Below are 18,216 nucleotides of genomic sequence, written 5' to 3' on the forward strand. Positions count from 1 at the left end.
CAGGCACGCAGCGAGGCGAGTTTTACTCTCTTCTAACCAGCACCTCTCAGGGTCCCACGGAGAGAAAACAAGATTTTATTGCTAGGCTGGTAGGTTGCAAATTCAGTGGGAAAACAGGCTCAGCGCCGGCCTCTGGCACCATCAGCTTGTGCAGTCCTAGACAGGACACTTCATGCCTTTGTGCCTCAGTTTCCCCAGCCAGGAAACTTTTCTCATTGCACCATGCATGGTGTTTTACATACCCCCATGTCTCGGCCAAGACCTCCTCTTGGTTTTGTAATCCTAGCGATGACGGCAGTGAAAAGCTTTGCTTATCCAGGAGTCTTCACGACATGCCTTCAATCAGGTGGCATCTGCCAAGGCTTTTGGCCAGCACTTCGGGGGGGAGGCAGGGACACCTTTGGCCACAAAACCGGTGTGGAGTTGCACGGGAGCTGGCACTCCTGGGGACCAGGCTGCCCCCGCTGCAGACGCAGCCCCAGCAGCATGTCACACCTCCCCATCTGACCCCCCAAATCACAGGGCACCCCCCAAATCACGGGTGCTGCTTCAAACGTCTCAGCAGAGCTCGATTTTCAACCAAGACTGCCTTAGGCCTCTCTCTAGCTCAGATGCTTTAGCTACAACAGTGGCCTGTGTCCCTCACGGTGCGGGTGGGAGGAGAAAGGAGGTTGGACTTGGCTTCTTCAGCATAAGTTGAGGGTCTCAGTGCAAGTACCAAAATCCACCGCCAGCCCCGAGGAGCCCCTTCCTCGTTCTTCCCCAAAAGCGTGTCGGCACTTACCGGAAAGGCATCTTGGGCTTCGCACATCCTGGCCACCGAGGTCTGAAACTCCCCGATGAAGTCGTGTCCCCCATCACTGTCGTAGTCGTAACATATCACCTAGGGTGGAAGGAGCACGAACCAGCCTCAGATGCAGTAAATATCTCCTGCGAGGAGACCTGCTGAAGTTCCCAAACTTCCCTGTTGGAAACCCCAAACAAGGTTTTTTTTGGTTTTGGGGGTGGTTCTGCTTTGGTTTGTTTAGTTGGTTTTTTTTTTTTTAATAAACCAGCCATGGAGTTTTAGATGTTTAATGATCAATCCCAGAGGCTGACCACCACGATACAAGCCGAAGGGCCCCCCGTTACCTTTATCAGCTTCTCCACATCTCCGTCGCAGAGTGACACCAAAGGCACAGTGAATGGCTTCCAGACGGGGTCCAGCGTGTACTTGATCACCTGCGGGGTGGGAACAGAGGGATGCCGTTACGACGGGCACATCTGCAGGGGGAGAGTGGCACAAAGCGGGGACATGTCTCCAAGAGCGACCCTGGACCAGGTTCTCGGTGGGGCAGGCCAGGCAAGCTGCAGAAAGCCCCATCTCAGCCCTCTTCTGCCTCCTTAACTTAGACACAGCGGCTCCCCCTTCTCAGGCTGTAGCACGTGTGAGTTAGTTACAACAGATTTGTCTGCATTGACGCTGGGTGATTTATCCACCTCCGGGTGCAATTAAACAAACCTGCTTGAGCAAACAGCTGCAGCAGACTGGGCAGCATGGGCACAACCATGCCCAGAGCATGGGCACAACCACTTACCCCACCAGTTCAAGGCCAGCAGCTACTATTTATGCCCTCTGCATCCCATTACTTGCACCCTACTCATTGCTTACTCCCCCACAGCACCCCAGCGCAGCCTACATCCATCTGGGGTCTGACCACCGAGAAGATGGAGCAGTGGATGCCGCAACCGGCCGGGAGAGCCAAACAGCTCTGGGCACATCCAGGTCTCTCGCCTCATCTGCGTAACATCTGCTGCCTGAGCTGGAGAAATAATTGATGCTTTTTGACATTTCCTGAGAGAATGCAATCGCTTGGTGGAAACCAAAGCAAATGCTAGCAGGCTCCAGGCACATGCTGCGTACATCGGAGATGCCTGCAGGGCAGGTGAAGACCCTCTTTCCCAAAGGTGTTGTGCTCAAAAAGAGAGATCCACGTGAATATTAGGGAAGTCAGACACGGGCAGCAGATTAACCCTTCTCTGTGCAGGGTAAATACGGGGATATCTGGCGTGGAGGACCTTGGACCTTTGCAGCCGGAGCAGCAACAGCGCAGCCCAGCGAGGAAGAGGTCCATGGCTGCTGCTGCAGGCAAACAGCCGTGCGGGACCTGCAACGGGTGTCTTGTTTTACAGACAGGCTCTTGCGTGAGACCGGGGGAAACCCTGACACTGCGAGCACAGTTTAGCCGAGAATTTGTAAACACCTCCTCCGGGAGGCTGGGAAGAGCGGAGGGAACCCACGCACCCCGAGATGGTGCCCGCACGCTGGATCCGGCGTCTCCATCGCACGGTGCCCAGCTGGGCGTTCACACTTGCGCTTAAATAACAGGTTGCAATGAGCGCACTAATCCTTCCCTGCCAGACACCTCCGTGGTGGCATGGGAAATGCCAGCATCAGACTGAGAGCTGGTTATATTCCCGCACTGAAAGCTGAAAGAATGGGGAACCTTATTTCTTCGTGTCCAGCCTCAAAACACAAAGATGGTCGCCTGGTATGGGATTCCTCTGAGGGAAGCGGGATACATTCGGGGCTGGTAAGGAGGAGGCTGTTGAAGCACCCATTACTCGGAAGAAAACCTGGCTAGACTCATCCAGCAAGACAGGACAGTGGAGGAACCAGGCAGCAACCCAGAGGAAAAATCAGTATATACATCTGCTCCCCATAAACCTGACCTGCTTATAGAGCTCCCAGTGACGGCTGGTGCACAGCCGCGCTCCCAATTCCCACGCCTCTTCCAGGAGGAAGGGCTGGAGGTCACTCAAAATCCCCACATCTGAGAAATACCTCTCGGTGAGTCAAAGCCCAGCTACCCACACTAAACCATGAGGAAGCAACCAAACGAGGTCCCAGCCTGCTCCCACAGAAATACAAGAGAAATATGAAGGTTGGTATGAATTAAATATGCACGGAAACGTGTGTGGGGAAGCACCGAAAAATAAACAGCAGAGCTAGGGTTAAAAGGACGGCCTGGATCGGTACCACAGGACACATGGTGGTACACACGTCCTGGTGCTCACGTGCATGGGGGTGTGCGAGTGAAGGAAATCCTCATGGACTTTGCACAGCAGTGGTAAAAACCAACGTACGGAGAGACTTTGAAAATAAATACTACCCTCTCCTTCTGCGTGAGTTCACACTGTGTTTTGTTACAGCAATTTGCTGCGGTGGGACAACGGGCTCCTTAACCGAGCCTTGAGGGGACAAGAAAAGGAGAGGTGTGAGATGGGGATAGGAAAAAGAGGGGTGTGAGATGGGGTGTGATGGAACCCTCTTCCTCCACACGGAGGCTGCTGTGAGCCCCTCCTGCAGCGATCGCCCCCTTCTCTTTCTGCCAGCTGCCAGGAACTATGTGGGGGGAAAAAAAAAAAAGCCTTGAAACAAGCTTTGAGGAGGGGGAAAAAAAAGCCATAGGAAAGTACTTATTAGCCTGGTGCTAAAGCAGAAGCCAGCCTTCTGCCTCTCCCAGCAAACGCCCCTGCAAGCGAGCTTCTCCCTGCCTGTGCTGTGCCTCTTATCCGTAATATCACTGGCTTTAGCAGCTTGAGAACATAACCAGAAAGGAGTTCAGAGGAAAATATCGCAGCGGGTATGAATGAGGGACAGGGAGGGGTCAGCTGCTTCTGCCCATACCCACCAGGACCCCGGTACGGGTCTCTGCCTGCTCAGCCAGGGCTCGGCTCTGTCGGACACGAGCCTGAGTGCTCTTGCACTGAAGCTGGAGCCACCTGAGCATCCTCCCAGGTTAGCTGAGGATCTGGCAAAAGCTCGTTTTAACCTTTCCCCACTACCGTTCCCTGGGCCACCTCCCACCACCTCTCTCCACCATCTCCCCAGGTCGCAACTCATCCCGCTGCTCCTGCACGTGGAGGGAGAGTGGTCCCGGGCACTGCCCGCACCCAGGCTGGGCCAGAAGGTTGACACAGGTTAAAAGACCATCTCCGTCCGCTTGGTAGATACAGTCATGACTAGCACAGAAAAGATCTCAAGACCTTCCTGGCCTCAGTAAATCTTCATCCGCTGGAGTCCAGCAGCGTCAGCTGGACACCGGGAAGGCAGCCCGTGAGATTTTGAAATCCCTGGATCCCACCCTGCTTTATGGGTGATCGATGAGATAATGCCATGAAGGGCAAGAGGAGCTGATGTAAGGATGGTGGTGTCTCAGCAGCTTAAGTGAGAGTCACGCTCACCTCCGTTCTGTGGACCAGCATCCATTTCCCATCGTCACCAGGTTTATAAAACTCCAAAAAGGGGTCTGACTTTCCAAACAGGTCCTGGGGAGAAGAACAGGACAGGTTACACGGTGCTCTGCAAGCAGAGACAGCCGGTCCAAGAGAGACCTCCTTTCCCCGGCAGTGCCAACCCTGCAGACACCCTCATATCCACACAAGACCAGCTCAAGCACGCCGGCAAACAGGCAGCACCCACGGGCAGCACCCTGCCACCCCTCCGTGTCCTGGTCACGCGAATCCCCTTGACTTTCGCACCGCGTTTTGGCACTGATGTGGCGGGCGAGTCGGCACCCCGGCGCGCGCCCGTGGGATTTGCCGGCGGGCGCCCGCCACCCGGCGAGCTCTCTGGACGCAGATGCCACGGAAAACAACCCCAGCTGGGAGGCAGCTGCGTTTGGTCTTGGAAAAACATCCAAAGCTTCAAAGGAAAAACAGAATTATGAAGTGCACAAGTGTCTTGGGGGAAAAAGGAAAAAAAACACCCTCCTACACACAGCGGTAAAGCATGAGCAGAGGAAATCTTTAAGGAGCAAGCTGTCCTGGTGTTGACAGAGATCATGTAACACCCTCCAAGATACGCAGCCCTGAGTCAGTGTGCGCTGCCTTTCCTGCCAGCGTCTCCTCAGATACTCCCCCGATAAAAGGGCTGCTGGTTTAGGAGAAATATGTACACATACATACGCGTCCCTGCCGGGTATTGGCATGGGGGCTACTTCGGGGCACCCGCAGCCCGGAGAGGAGGGCGGCGCTGGTGGCACTGAGACAGGGAAACTCCAGCATTTCTAAGCAGAACTTCATTCCCATTCAGAACGACTAAGAAGCGGCTAACAAGAAACCAAGCCCAAAATATTCCAAATGATTTACTGAGAACTCAAGCCATTTCAGCCGGGTTTTCTTCCCAGAGGGAGGTGGGTGCCTGAGTCCTGCAAAGAGCTGGAGGAACTTCTTACAGGTTTGAACAGGAGCTTTTTGGGCTTCCAAGTGACGCGGGGGGGATGCAGGGGGCTGCTCATGGAGGAGGAGGAACCATGGATGCCCCAGGAGCCCCTGTCCACAGCCAGCCCAGGAGGTGGCAGCTGGAACGGACACAGGCTCTAGTGATGCCCCAGCAGAAAACCCATTAACGTTTCTCTCCAAATCCTGTTTCCAAAGCCAGCCGGAGAAGTAAATCACTGCAAAGTGTTTTGGCTTGGAGAAACTACAACCTGCTTCAGTCAAAATTCTTCTGCCAGAAGAGCAGACCATAAAGGCTTGCAGGGATGCTCTCTGGTGAGATGAGGCTATTTTTCTCCTACCCTTTTTCACATGTTTGTAGGAGAGAAAACCAAGCCATTCTTTCTGCAAGATTACGGTTATGGCGCAGCTCTGATCCTGCTCATCCACAGCCTGGCCTTGGCACTTCCAAGCTTCACTGATGGATTAAAGAACCAGCGGTGGGTACCTGACCCTGCCTATGCTGGCTTGACCTGCAACCCAACGCGGTTTCATCAGCACCAACCCAGCGTGGGCTGGTGGAGGCACCGGCTCAGCTGACAGCAGGGAGCTTTGAAGGATGTCTGCTGCCATCCCACGTGGAGCAGCCTGGTTTGCAAGTCCGGTCAGCCCTGCTCCATTCAAAGCAGAGTGGGAGATGCCTCCAAGCCACAGGATTGTGGGCTGCTATTTTAAAACGTCAAAACCACAAACATCTCACCCCTGCAAGCCTGGCGGGAGATGGAAACTGAGCAACCAAAGGAGCTCAGCAGACCAGATCGATCTGCAAACTGGTCCAAGAATCTGAATCGTCCAAACTGGTCCTTGCACACCACGGACAAGGAGGGCAGAGGTGGCCCTTCCACCAGATGCAGCTCCCCAAACGACAGCTTCCAGCACCAATCCTGGCTCGCAGTGCTTGCTCTCCCCAAGCCGTGCCGAAGCATCGCTGCCCTCCTGCCGTCCCTGCAGCTGCGGTGGCACACATGGCTCTGGGGCCGAGTTCACCAGGCTGGTCCCAGGTGAAAATGTGTCCTCTTCTGCAAGATATTTTTTCTTAAAACAACTCTCCCAAGAGCTGATCTGACATAAGGTACAAGAGCCTCAGGCTGGTTCTGCTGCTGACATGCTCCCGCTGTGCAGCTCCGGCATTTAAAGCAAGGTAGTGAGCCGCGGGTGGAGAAACCATGGACGTGTGATGTGGAGGAGGACCTGCCGGCGGCCTGAGAGAGGTCCCAGCCTCAGGGTGGTCACGGCAGAAGGAGCTGCCTGGGGCCGGGCACGGCTCCAGGCTGGGTTTGTGGCACAGCTGCCGGTAAGGGATGCTCACAGCTTCGGCTCGGCATGTGCAGCGAGATGATCCCATGGCCCCACCATGAAATCCTGTGAGATGTCATCCCTTCACACGATGTCTAAGCCTCTGGCCGTGCCCCCCAGCTACGTGCTGCGTGGTGCAGGAGGGTGTTACCCCCCCAGCCTTACCCCTGTGGTCTTTTGCTTAGCCACTTCTCCGCTGTCTCTCCTAAGCTTAAACAAGTTTTACCCAACTCCCACGGTTGCATTTCATCCATGACCAACAATGACCCCAAAATATTGTGTTTTGTCCAATTTCCTTGTTCAGAGACCATTTTAATTTGCGTGAAGTGACATGAACGTCCTTTGTCCATGAGCAGGACTTTGAGCACTGCAACGCTGTGCTGTGTTATGGGAATCGGCAAAGAAACCTCGTTAGCTCTTGGTGACGGCAGGCAGTCACCGAGGAAGGAGCTTTCTGCTGACACCTATTGATAAACTGGAGGGAGACCCAGGAAGAATAGGATTATTCACAGTCCTTATCCCAGTGTAACCAGGTAGATGCTCAATTTCCATACCTTGACTGTGAGGCTGAAGGGTAGCAGACCCACAGGTATCATGTCCTAGTTGAAGAATATCAAAAGATGTCACCTTACCATAACCTGGGAGAGGAACTTGGTTGCAAACCAGATTAGAAAGGCAGCTCCTGCCCATGGAGCAAGTGATGCCACCAAGGAAGCTGCCGATACAAGTGGACGTATGCCTGAGGTACCAGCGCTGCAGGGAGGACCCAGGGCCTTGGCCCTGCTCTTCACAAAGGCCACAGCTGCAAAGGGACCCTGAAGCACGAAGGAAGGGCACCAAGCCTGCTGTGAAATCCCATCCTTTGCTTTGCAAGGGAGCAGAGGCTTTTTCTTGGGACGCCGGAAGAAAATTATTGCATTAGGGATGTCTTCATTGACATGCGTGGGGTTGACCCTCAGCCCCGTCTCAGAGGAAGCCACCAACTCAAGGACATCTTCCAGCCCATTTATGAAATGGAGTTATTTGGGGATTTCTTAACGGGCATTTGGCTCCTTGCACTAGGCAGGGTAAGCAGGAGGGCGAAAAAACAGCCGTTCCCAACAGGTGGGAAAAACCCTTGGATAAACCAGGCATCCATCCGCTTTGGACAACGGGACTGGACAAACCACGTCTTCTGCCCCAGCAAATACCCTTCTGCCTGGATGCTTGCTTTAACCTGGTTTGAAAACTGAGGGCCATCCTGACAGTAACGCAAGCTCCGGAGAGACTAGGAAGAATGAAAAAATAATATTCCCAGCGATTGCTTAGCAACAGCACTGGTTTAAGAGGAATAGCTCTGGTTGCCTGGTAAATAAGGTCAGACGGCTTTGTTCAGAAAGGCTCATGGTTTCCTACGAAACATATCCAAAGCAAAACTCACGCGTTACCTGCCTCCGTGAGGTCAACGCTTCTTCCTCGGAAAAGACGGGCCCTACTGTTTGATATACAAGCAGATGTTGACTCCATTTCCAGAGGGGCTGACGGCGACAAGCCAGGAGCTCTCGGCAGTTCTGAGATACGGGTTCAAGCGGCATCAAAACTGCCAGCGCCGTCAGGAGACATTTCCAAACGACAGCCACTGAAGTAGTAAATCTGCTGTCTTTAAGACATGCTAGTACACAGATCCTGTGCCACACGTAATCTTTCCATCTCAACGCACGTGATGAAGAAAGCAATACCGTGACAATAGGGAAACTGAGGCACGGGCGTACCCAGCAGCCAGTGGCACTGCCAGGACTTGAACCCCCCCAGTCTCACCCTAGTGCTTTCTCCAGTAGGACTATTTTCTGTCACTGCTATACCCAAAAGCAGAGATTTCTTTAGATCCCTTAGCCTATGAAGGAGAGAAGTTTAACATTGCATCCCTCAGACACAACCCCACTCACCTTTTTATCCAGTTTTCTGCCGGCCATGCTCAGAGTAATCACCCTGTTATCCGAGAGCTCTTGGGCAGCTATCTGAAAGACAAGGGAAGGCTGTATTCGTTTTCAGCACGAAAAGAAAGTGAGCACCAAGCCAGAGGAGAATTCAGACCCTGAGGACGCGCACTCTGAAGATACCTGCACAAATCCTGCAAAACCCATTTCCCAGCTAAGGGACCGGATGATCTAATGCACACAGTATTTCACTATTGAGGAGTTAAACTGATTTTACCTTTGCAGATCAGTTTGGGACCAAAGCCTACTTCCCAGCTTCTCCCTGGAATGGAGAAGGATGGAGAAAAAGCCCAGACTTCCCCTGGATGGGCATTGCCATTTACCCTGCGCCAAGGCAGTGACACACCGGCTTTAGAACAAAACAGGATACTTTTTTTTTTAGCAGGCTACCAGCTACGATGCTGGTGCTGCAGCTGGAGCCCCTGTGACATCCACCGACCTCCACAGCCTCATCGCTGGGGCCGGGTCCACGTGAAACACGTTCATTTGCAGGGCTGGGAGTCAACAGGTACAATTAAGCCTCTTGAACGGACAACCCGAAGGGAGAATGAGGTGCCAGCACACCCCAAGCAGCCTCCTTCCCCCGTGCCATCAGATCTAAAACGAAGCTTCTGGGAACAAACTCATCCCCTTTCTTGGGTGTCACACCTGAGCCGGTCTCAGGTGGCTTTTCATGTGCCGGGCCTGGTGAAGCCTCCAAGGACCAAGCCAAGAGGAAGCAGGAGCCATAAAAACCCTTGCCAGCAAGATGTGCCACCTTGGCCTCCATGTCCCAGTCCGGGCACGGCAAAAAGCAGCTGCCCCATCCCTTGGGGGAGACGCCGGCAGCACCAAGGACTTGAGCCACGTCTCTGCACGATCACCCAACGAGACGGCCCCAAGGATGAGAACTCCGTTGTTGCTCCTGAGGAGCTACAGCAGGCAGGAGTGCAGCCCGGATTTCTTCAGTTTAAGAGACTTTACTCACATACGCTCCAGAAGGGCTTCGGCTGCCAACCACCAGTGGGCCGGTTTTGTCTGGAATGTGGTCTAATGAGTCTCTTGGTATTTTAAGAAAGGGAATGTTTATAACAAAAAAACACATTTATTCACTTCTGTTACTAGCCGTTTTCTGAATCACTTGTATTTTTTTCCTCAAGGCTGTGTCCTGCCCAAGCATCTGCTCCCCACCTCTCCCTCCTCCGCTCCCCGGGGCGGGCTGAGCCGTCCCCCGGCGTCCCCCGGCATCCTTGGCCGCAGCATCCTCCCCGGGCAGGAGCCGGCACCGGCACGGCCAGGAGCACAGCGTGGACATTTTCCTCATGCACAGTGCTCCCAAGCACGGCTGTTTGCTGGCTCTCACAAGGAGGCTGTCCTTCACCGGAGATACGCAGCATAATTACAGCAAGGCTTTTAGAAAAACTTGCAGAAATCAAGGGAACAATTTTCTGCAGAACAAGCAATCAGAGGGTTATTGGCACTTAGGAGAGCTGGGGAGTTTGAGAGAGATGAGGAGGCAGAGACGCAGCTTTTGAATCTGCCTGGGCAGCTGGGCGAGGGGACGAGCCGCAGCTCCCCAACAACCTCCCAGCCTTTCCATGGAGGACGCCGCTCTTTGGTCCACAGAGGACCCATTCACCGCATGCAAAACCCAATTTTCCCCTCTGCCCCGTATAGCCGTGAAGTCAGAAGTTCCCTATTGCAAAGCCACAGCATCGGTTTTCTCTCCCACCTAGTCCTCGGTGGGCGCGCACAGTCACCAAAACCAGCGTGAGGAAGAGGAGCTGTAGGGAAGCGGATGAAATTTGCCCTTTGCTGATCCCCGCAAAAGCACGCCAGTTGGTGTCCAGCATTTTAGGGCTCACTGCAAGCTATGTAAAAGCCAGACCGTGCAGAGAAGCCAGGTACGTCCTTGTGCCACACTGCCGCAAGCTGCTGGTGGCATCTTCTCTTGGCCAGAATGGACCATAACAACAACCCCACCACTGTGTCCGGCAGAGGCGTGCGGCAAGATCTTGGGATTGATTTCTACAAACACTGTGGCTTGCTTTGGGATTTTCCCCATCTCTTCAAACCTAGGGACCCCCACACAATCCCGTCCATCCAGCCAAGGTTCTGTTGCATTCACTCTTGTGGCATCTCAGTTAAGAAAAAGGATAGTTGAGCAAAATTGAAGGGGATGGGGGTGAGGAAGGCAGGGTTTGGCTTCAAACTCCATGTTTTATAGGAGTGAGTCCAAAGCAGAAGCCTGCTCCTTTGTTGGTGTCCATAGCCCATGCTCCAGCACTGTGCCAAGCAGCGGGGAAAGGTGCCCACCACACACGACCCAGCTGTCATCACCCAGTCCAAGCCAGGGCAAAAAAAACCCAGATCAGAAAATTGCATCAGTGGTACAAAATGAAGCAGACGTCTCAGACCCTTTGATTTTTAATGACGCATTAGTGACAGACTGGGACCTTCCTTTTTTTTAAAGCACGTAACCTTTGAACTTGACTGGAAACTTTTCATCTGCTCCAGCTCTTCCCACTCGAGCGTCGGACGGAGTGTTGAGAGCCCGCTCCTCGGGGACAGCACACGGCATCAGGCACCGCTTGTGAACTTCACTGCGGCTTTTCCTCTGGCGTTTAAAGACTAACTGCAGCAATTAAGAGAGAAAAGCTGGCAGCATCTTCCCAGCCTCTAGAGCAAACAGCGATGGAGATGCCCTCGCAGCAGCCAGGTCCTAGACTTTTAAACTGCTTTTAAACCCTTCCAGTGCTTTTAAACCTGACGGAAATTTAACTCCTTGTTGGCCTTTTCTTCCACACTTCTGCTGCCCGCCTGCGCATCTCACAAAACACGTAACGCAGAAGAGATCCAAAAAGGATGGGAGATGTGGCAGGAGGGAAACGCACCTAAATTTAGTCTTTTCTTTTTAAAAAAATCCATCACTAAATAGATCCGCAGTGGGAAGGCCACTGCCCGAAGGGGTCTGCATCAGGAGCAGCGGCTGTTGCTATGAGAGTTGTTGCTACGGCACAGCTCCCATCCTCTTCCTACAAACAAAACCACCCATCGCTGGCAAAGGAATCAGCCCTCTTACCTCCCGCTGCGCCAGGGAGGGCTGAGCAGGCATGTTGTACCAGATAACAAACAGCAGCAGCATAGATATACTTTGTACTTCTCCAGATTGAGGTTTTTCTTATTTCAGAGACCGCAGCAGAGGTTGAAGACTCACACCGCTGGACACCAGGCAGACACCGGGCAAGATGGTCCCTGCCCCAAATAAATCGTCCTCCAAACAGACCAAAGTGGGCAGCAAAGTGGGAGGTAAAGGGAACAATGTTCATGAGATAAACCCCGGTCTCCTGGACCCCAGGTGAGTGTCCTGCATCGCCCCCAGGTTATTATCCGCCTTCACACACTCAGTAGGTAACGTAAAGAAGCAACCGTACCGTTATCATCCCTTTCCCAGCCGGCTTGCCATTCCCCAGAAGGAGGGTCCTTGTTATTTTCTTGCTGGAGACGATCTAGAGAAGCCAAAGAAAATAAAGCCATGATTGTACAAGTGATCAAAGGCAGACTCATAAGCAACTGATCATTGCTCACGTTAGTTAATTCAGATTAAGCATTCACAACAGTAGAAGAAAGACTTCACACACAGGGATGACCGTGATACTGTGAATGTCACCACTGTCACCCGAGTCCATGGGGTGCAGGGCAGCAGCTGAATGGCGCAGAGCAGCGACGGCGCAAGAGGCTGAAGCATCACCTCCCGCTGAACCCAGGGACCGGCTCTTTGTGTGGAGCAGGTCAGCGGGACCTCACACATCCGAAGGACCGTGATTTGTTCCCAGCAAAATCACAGCTCAACCTTTCAAACCCCATTTTAAATACTTCTAGCACGACCCCTGCCAGCAACTTGCTTTGAGGCCACGTTTCCACGGGTGAATCCTGATGACAAGCCGGATGCTCTCCCCCAGCATCGTTCTGGACCCCCTGCACAGCTGCTGCCGAGCAAGGCACAGGGGTCAGCACCCCCCAAAGGCATGTTCTCCCCTTCCCTTCCAGCTTGTAAGAGGCCAGACAGGATGGTCTGGGAGCTGAATTAAACCCCTTGAGATTTTTCCCAGCTCACTGAGTTTCGGTCGCCTTCAGATCTGGGGATCCCGTAAGTTTTCCCCACGAGGCGCAGACCCTCACGTGGGGGTCCAGCAACCTGCTGGAACTATTTGTGCTCTGCTCCCATACCTAGTGGGGACCCATTCGAGATCTAGGGGTTGCAGTTGAAAAAGTGCAGTCCCATCCATCCTTCTGCCTCCACCTTTGGTCCTACATCACACAGTCAGAAAATAATAACAATTAAAAAAAACCACGTAATGAAATGGCTTAACTTGTTGCTCCTGCCGTCCAGGTGACCCAGTCATGCTTGGATTCCTCCCATTGCTCCCCAGAAATGTTCTCCTCCCTCCAGGGAGACCTTATTGCAGCCTTTCAATACGTAAAGGGGGCTTATAAGAAAGATGGGGACAGACTTTTTAGTAGGGCTGCTGCGATAGGACAAGGGGTAATGGTTGTAAACTAAAGGAGGGTAGATTCAGACTACGATAGAAGAATAGAAGTAGTAGATTCTACTACTTAGAAGAAATTCAGATTTCTTCTAAGGAAGAAATTTTTTACGATGAGGGTGATGAAACACTGGCACAGGTTGCCCAGAGAGGTGGTCGATGCCCCATCCCTGGAAACATTCAAGGTCAGGTTGGACGGGGCTTTGAGCAACCTGATCCAGTTGAAGATGGCCCTGCTCATTGCAGGAGTTGGACTAGATGACCAACCCAAACCATTCTGTGTTCCTATGATTCTTGCCATTTCAAGGCAAAAACCCTTTCCCATTGTGGCTACCCAGCCATGTCCTGGTGCTTTTGATCCATAAATCGATAGGAATCACCAGCCAGCGTAACTGGATGTTTGTGCCACGCTATGTACAGGGAGGCGAAATCTCCTCGCAACTCTGGCTAGCAGAAACCACGGACACCCTCCAGCCTGCAATTTGATCCCTGTTACATTTCCTTCGGCCGCAGAGGTCATTACGGGCCCGCAAATGATCCAATCGTCCTTTTAAATCTTACCACAGACCTAATTAGCTGCAATAAAACAATCTGGCTAATCTGACAGAGCTCAGATGCAAACTCGGAACTGAAAAGTCAGATGCTCGCTGTGCGGTTTTTGCTGCCCACAGCTGTTCTTCCCTTCTAAGAGCTGCTCGTGCCTCAAAACCGGGCAGGCTTACGAAAACATCTCACCAGACAAAATCCAGCCATCAGAAAACCCACAGCAGGGTGGCTGAACCCACAAAGCCCCGTCCGCCCTGTTTCACCCCTCTCCTCACCAGGCACCCTTGCGCACGTGCTACCCCTCCGGTCCACCTCTGCCCCGCGACCGGGCTGTGCTGCAAGCCCGTGCTGGCCACAGGGAGAGGAGGCTAACAGAGGATTTCAGAAAAAAAGGGAAAATGAGAAGATCCCTCCATTCCAAGCTGGTGTCTCGTTGTGGACTAAAGGTCACCAAGAAGTTCACATGGGAACCGCTGCAAAAACTCATCAAAAACTGGGCACACACATAAGCCAAGTTCTCTTTTGCAGAGTGTAAACACTTGTATGACATGACAGAAGTTCAGAGCTCTCTCTTTTTCTGACGGACTAAGACCACCAGCTGTGCCTAAAGACACAGTAGACAGTTATGCCATGCCCGACAGCCACCATGGCTAAACCATCAACAGTTCTGAGCAAGCACCTTGGCTGTGGGACCTGCCAACAGCCGTCCGTCCCCACCATGACCGCAACCACAGGATGGCCTGTCCAGTCTCATGCTCTGAGCTAATCGCCTTTCAGAGCACCAGAAAGGGTTGGGCTCGTGTCGTGGTTTAACCCCAGCCAGCAACCAAGCACCACGCAGCCGCTCGCTCGCTCGCTCCCCCACCCAGTGGGATGGGGGAGAGGATCGGAAAAAAAGTAAAACTTGTGGGTTGAGATAAAGACAGTTTAATAGGGCAGAAAGGAAGGAAATAATAATGATAATAATGATAATTATAATAATAAAAAAATAATAAAATTACAATAATAATACTAAAAGAATTAGAATATACAGAACAAGTGATGCACAATGCAATTGCTCACCACTCACCGACCGATGGCCAGTTAGTTCCCAAGCAGCGATCCGCCCCTCCTGGCCAACTCCCCCAGTTTATATACTGGGCATGACATCATATGGTATGGAATATCCCTTTGGCCACTTTGGGTCAGCTGTCCTGGCGGTGTCCCCTCCCAGCTTCTTGTGCCCCTCCAGCCTTCTTGCTGGCAGGGCATGAGAAGCTGAAAAATCCTTGACTTAGTATAAACACTACTTAGCAACAACTAAAAACATCAGTGTGTTATCAACATTAATCCAAAACACTGCACTATACCAGCTACTAGGAAGAAAATTAACTCTATCCCAGCCGAAACCAGGACAGCTCGTCTGGGAGACCCAACAAGCGGGAGGAGATAGGTCAGACTCTTCCACCTTCCTCCCCAGCACATACAGATAACATTCCTCTCCAGCATGAGCCTGCAGAGCCCTGGACTTCTGCAGAGCCACGTTTAGGAACAGTAAGGTTTCACCTCTGTTTCCTTATGTCCATAAATTCTCTGCTTGCAGCTTCCACCAAGACCATGGCCTTCACAATGAGCATTGCTGAACTGCCCTGCTCCAGAGGTGGCTGCATTTTAGCAACAGGAGAACTAACGGTAAAGGATGGATTTGGTCTAAATCACTGAACACTGGCCTGCGCTGTTGCCTGCGCTGGCTCTTAACTTCTGCAGGAACAGAATTAGGTCGTCACAGAGCACTTCCAAAACCCCAGACGTTAAACCTCAAACTCTGTAAATGACAGTGCTCATCTAACACATCAAGCTCTTGAGTTGGCAATGGTGAGGTCACTCGGCCCCCCTTGCCGTGTGCAGTGCCATACTGCAGTCTGTGTAATAAAGCGATTGCATTCACGAACCTCCCTGAACACCCTGGGCTGGCTGTCCATGCCGAGCCACCTATTACAGTGTCTGCTTCCCCCGGTTCCCAGCACTGAGCACAGCAGAGACAGTTTCTCCCAGCCCCTGCGCTCGTGCCAGGTACCACAGCAGCCCCGAGCAGCTGGATGCTGCAAAAGAATGGAAAAAATCCCCCTCATTCCCTGCCTCTGAGTCAGAGCAAGCTCAGAGGACAAAGCCGTTTGGAGAATGTAGCTGCCAACTTCTAACAGGGTCTGGGCTCATGAACACAAAGACCTTCCATAAATTGCATTGTGTTCTGGTGTTGGGTTTGTGTAGCAGGGGAGGGGCTACAGGGGGGGCTCCTGTCAGAAGCTGCTAGAAGCTTCCCCGGCTCCAAGTCAGACCCGCCTCTGGCCAAGGCTGAGCCCATCAGCGACGGTGGTAGCGCGTCTGTGATACCATATTTAAGAAGGGGAAAGACTGCTAAAAAAAAGGTGGAGGAAGAAGAAGAAGAAGAGCTGCAGTAAAAAGAGAAGGAGAGGAAGAAGAAGATGGAAGAAGAAGAGGAGGAGCTACAGTGAGGAGTGGGATGTGAGAAACAACCATGCAGACCCCGAGGTCAGTGAGGAAGGAGAGGGAGGAGGTGCACCAGAGCAGAGATTCCCCTGCAGCCCGTGGAAGACCCCACGCCGGAGCAGGTGGCTGGGCCCGGAGAAGGCCGTGACTCCGTGGGAGAGCCCACGCTGGAGCAGTTCGTGGAGGACTGCAGCCTGTGCAAAGGACTCACATTGGAGAAGTTCGTGGAGGGCTGACCCCCGTGGGAGGGACCCCACGCTGGAGCAGGGAAGAGTGTGAGGAGCCCTCCCCCTGAGGAGGAAGCAGCAGCAGAAACAATGTGGGATGAACTGACCGCAACCCCTATTCCCGTCCCCCTGCGCCGCTGGCGGGGAGGAGGTAGAGGAATCGGGAGCAAAGCTGAGCCCGGGAAGAAGGGGGCGGCGGGGGGGGGGAAGGTGTGTTTTTAAGATATGGTTCTATTTCTCATCATCCTACTCTGATTTGGTTGTTACCAAATTAAATTGGTTTATTTTTCCCCAAAATCAAGTCTGTTTTGCCTGTGACCGTAAGTGGTGAGTGATCCCTCCCTGTCCGTGTCTCGACCCACGAGCTTCTTGTTGTATTTTCTCCTGCCCGTCCCGCCGGTGGGGAGGAGTGAGCGAGCGGCTGCGTGGTGCTTTGTTGCCGGCTGGGCTTAAACCGTGACAGTCCTGAAAGCTTTTCCACAGGAAGAGCAGAAGACACATTCCTGCACCAACACGCTAAAGCAGGAGAGATGATTTGCTACACACAAAACCGAGATAGAAAGGTAGACCGCAATGCATCCTAACTTTAAACATCTGGAAGTTTCCCAAGTCCAAATCCAAGCTGGTCATCAGGGCTCTTACTATAACCCATGGTGAGATACAGGTATCTCCAAAAGCTTCCAGTTGATGTCTCTCCGCAGGCACCAGCAGAAGCCCACACTGTGACTAGCTTAGACTTGAGCAAGTAGCCAACAGCCCTAACATGGAACAGTTCAACCTCAACAGTTGAAGCGTGACAAGCAAATTAAATTAGTTTTGCCAGGAAGGACCCAGCAAACTTTACAGTAGATAAGAGTAGCAGCTCTAATCCCCCCACGCCCCTGTGGCTGACGTGATTTGGGGTCCCTTTGCTGGAGGACAGCGAGCTGCAGGGACCTCAGAGACTCACCATGCCCAGCGTGCAGGAGAATTCCCCCAGGAAGTCATGCTCGTACAGCTGCATGCTCGACTTGTCCTGGTCAAACAGGGCAAACTTGAGCTTCTGCACTTCTTCAAAGTGGTAGTCGACGATGAACTTCTTGGCGAAAGCTGGGTTGAGGTTGTTCACGGCTGTCTCTGTCCTGTCGAGCTGCAAAGAAAAAAGAAAAGAGGCATTTAGGCATGTGCATCTTCCATCTTTGTCACCGCCATGTCTCTTCTCTGACTTCAGCCAGAGCCACCCAGAAATCCTGCAGTGACCATCAGAGAGTGAGCGCACCAGGCATTCAGCAGAGCTATCCCTAAATGCAGGCCGTAATACCCAGTGTACGCAAGGTGGGATCCATCTAAACGAGTAACGACACTTCATGCAGAGAGCTGCATCCCCAAGGACGGGGTGCACGGGGCTGTACAAGCCCACCCCAGCCAACAGCCAGGACAGGAGCGCCCACCCAGCCAAGGCTCGGCGCGGACTCAAGGCTCATTGAAGCCAGAGCCGTTTCATGTGCTTCTAAGCCCTGTTCTCCCAGGAGCTGAAGCTCTCACACACCTCTGATCCTCAACCAGACCCTCACAGCTGTAATGCCAAGCTTGTTTCTTTCAGGCTGTGCAGTTAACAGCAAGGACAAGCAAAACAAGAAAAAGTGTCACGAGCCAGAACAGCAACCCTCTAGCATTTCCTTCTAGACCTCAAACTAAAACATTCATGTGGTTTCTTCTTTCTTGGCCTTCCGTGGAAAAAAAGAGGAAAAAAAAAATCACCACAGGCCATTTTTCATGGATTTCATCAAGCATTAGGAGAAACAAGAGGCTGGAAGGACCCAGAAGACAAGACTTCAATTGACTTTGTCATCCTGAGCTATTGTGAGCAGGCTGGAAGAAACGATGTCTCCAATGGCTTGGAAGGGCAAGCGC

The 18,216-nt window shown here is 52.6% G+C and overlaps 1 protein-coding gene across 1 annotated transcript in view; it reads right to left on the reverse strand.

Annotated features, from left to right (window-relative positions):
* The window catches only part of CPNE2 (copine 2), a 60,903-nt gene that overhangs the window by 19,151 nt on the left and 23,536 nt on the right, over window positions 1-18,216 (reverse strand). The window contains exons 3-8 of the mRNA XM_050903732.1: window positions 17,273-17,452; window positions 11,948-12,022; window positions 8,484-8,555; window positions 4,228-4,311; window positions 1,132-1,221; window positions 785-883 (exon numbers count right to left, since the gene is read on the reverse strand). Of these exons, the coding sequence (XP_050759689.1) occupies window positions 785-883; window positions 1,132-1,221; window positions 4,228-4,311; window positions 8,484-8,555; window positions 11,948-12,022; window positions 17,273-17,452 (600 nt within the window). The remainder of the gene's footprint in view (window positions 1-784; window positions 884-1,131; window positions 1,222-4,227; window positions 4,312-8,483; window positions 8,556-11,947; window positions 12,023-17,272; window positions 17,453-18,216) is intronic.

The sequence above is a fragment of the Gymnogyps californianus genome, chromosome 12 (assembly GCF_018139145.2).
Source record: "Gymnogyps californianus isolate 813 chromosome 12, ASM1813914v2, whole genome shotgun sequence".
In the NCBI taxonomy this organism is placed as follows: Eukaryota; Metazoa; Chordata; class Aves; order Accipitriformes; family Cathartidae; genus Gymnogyps; species Gymnogyps californianus.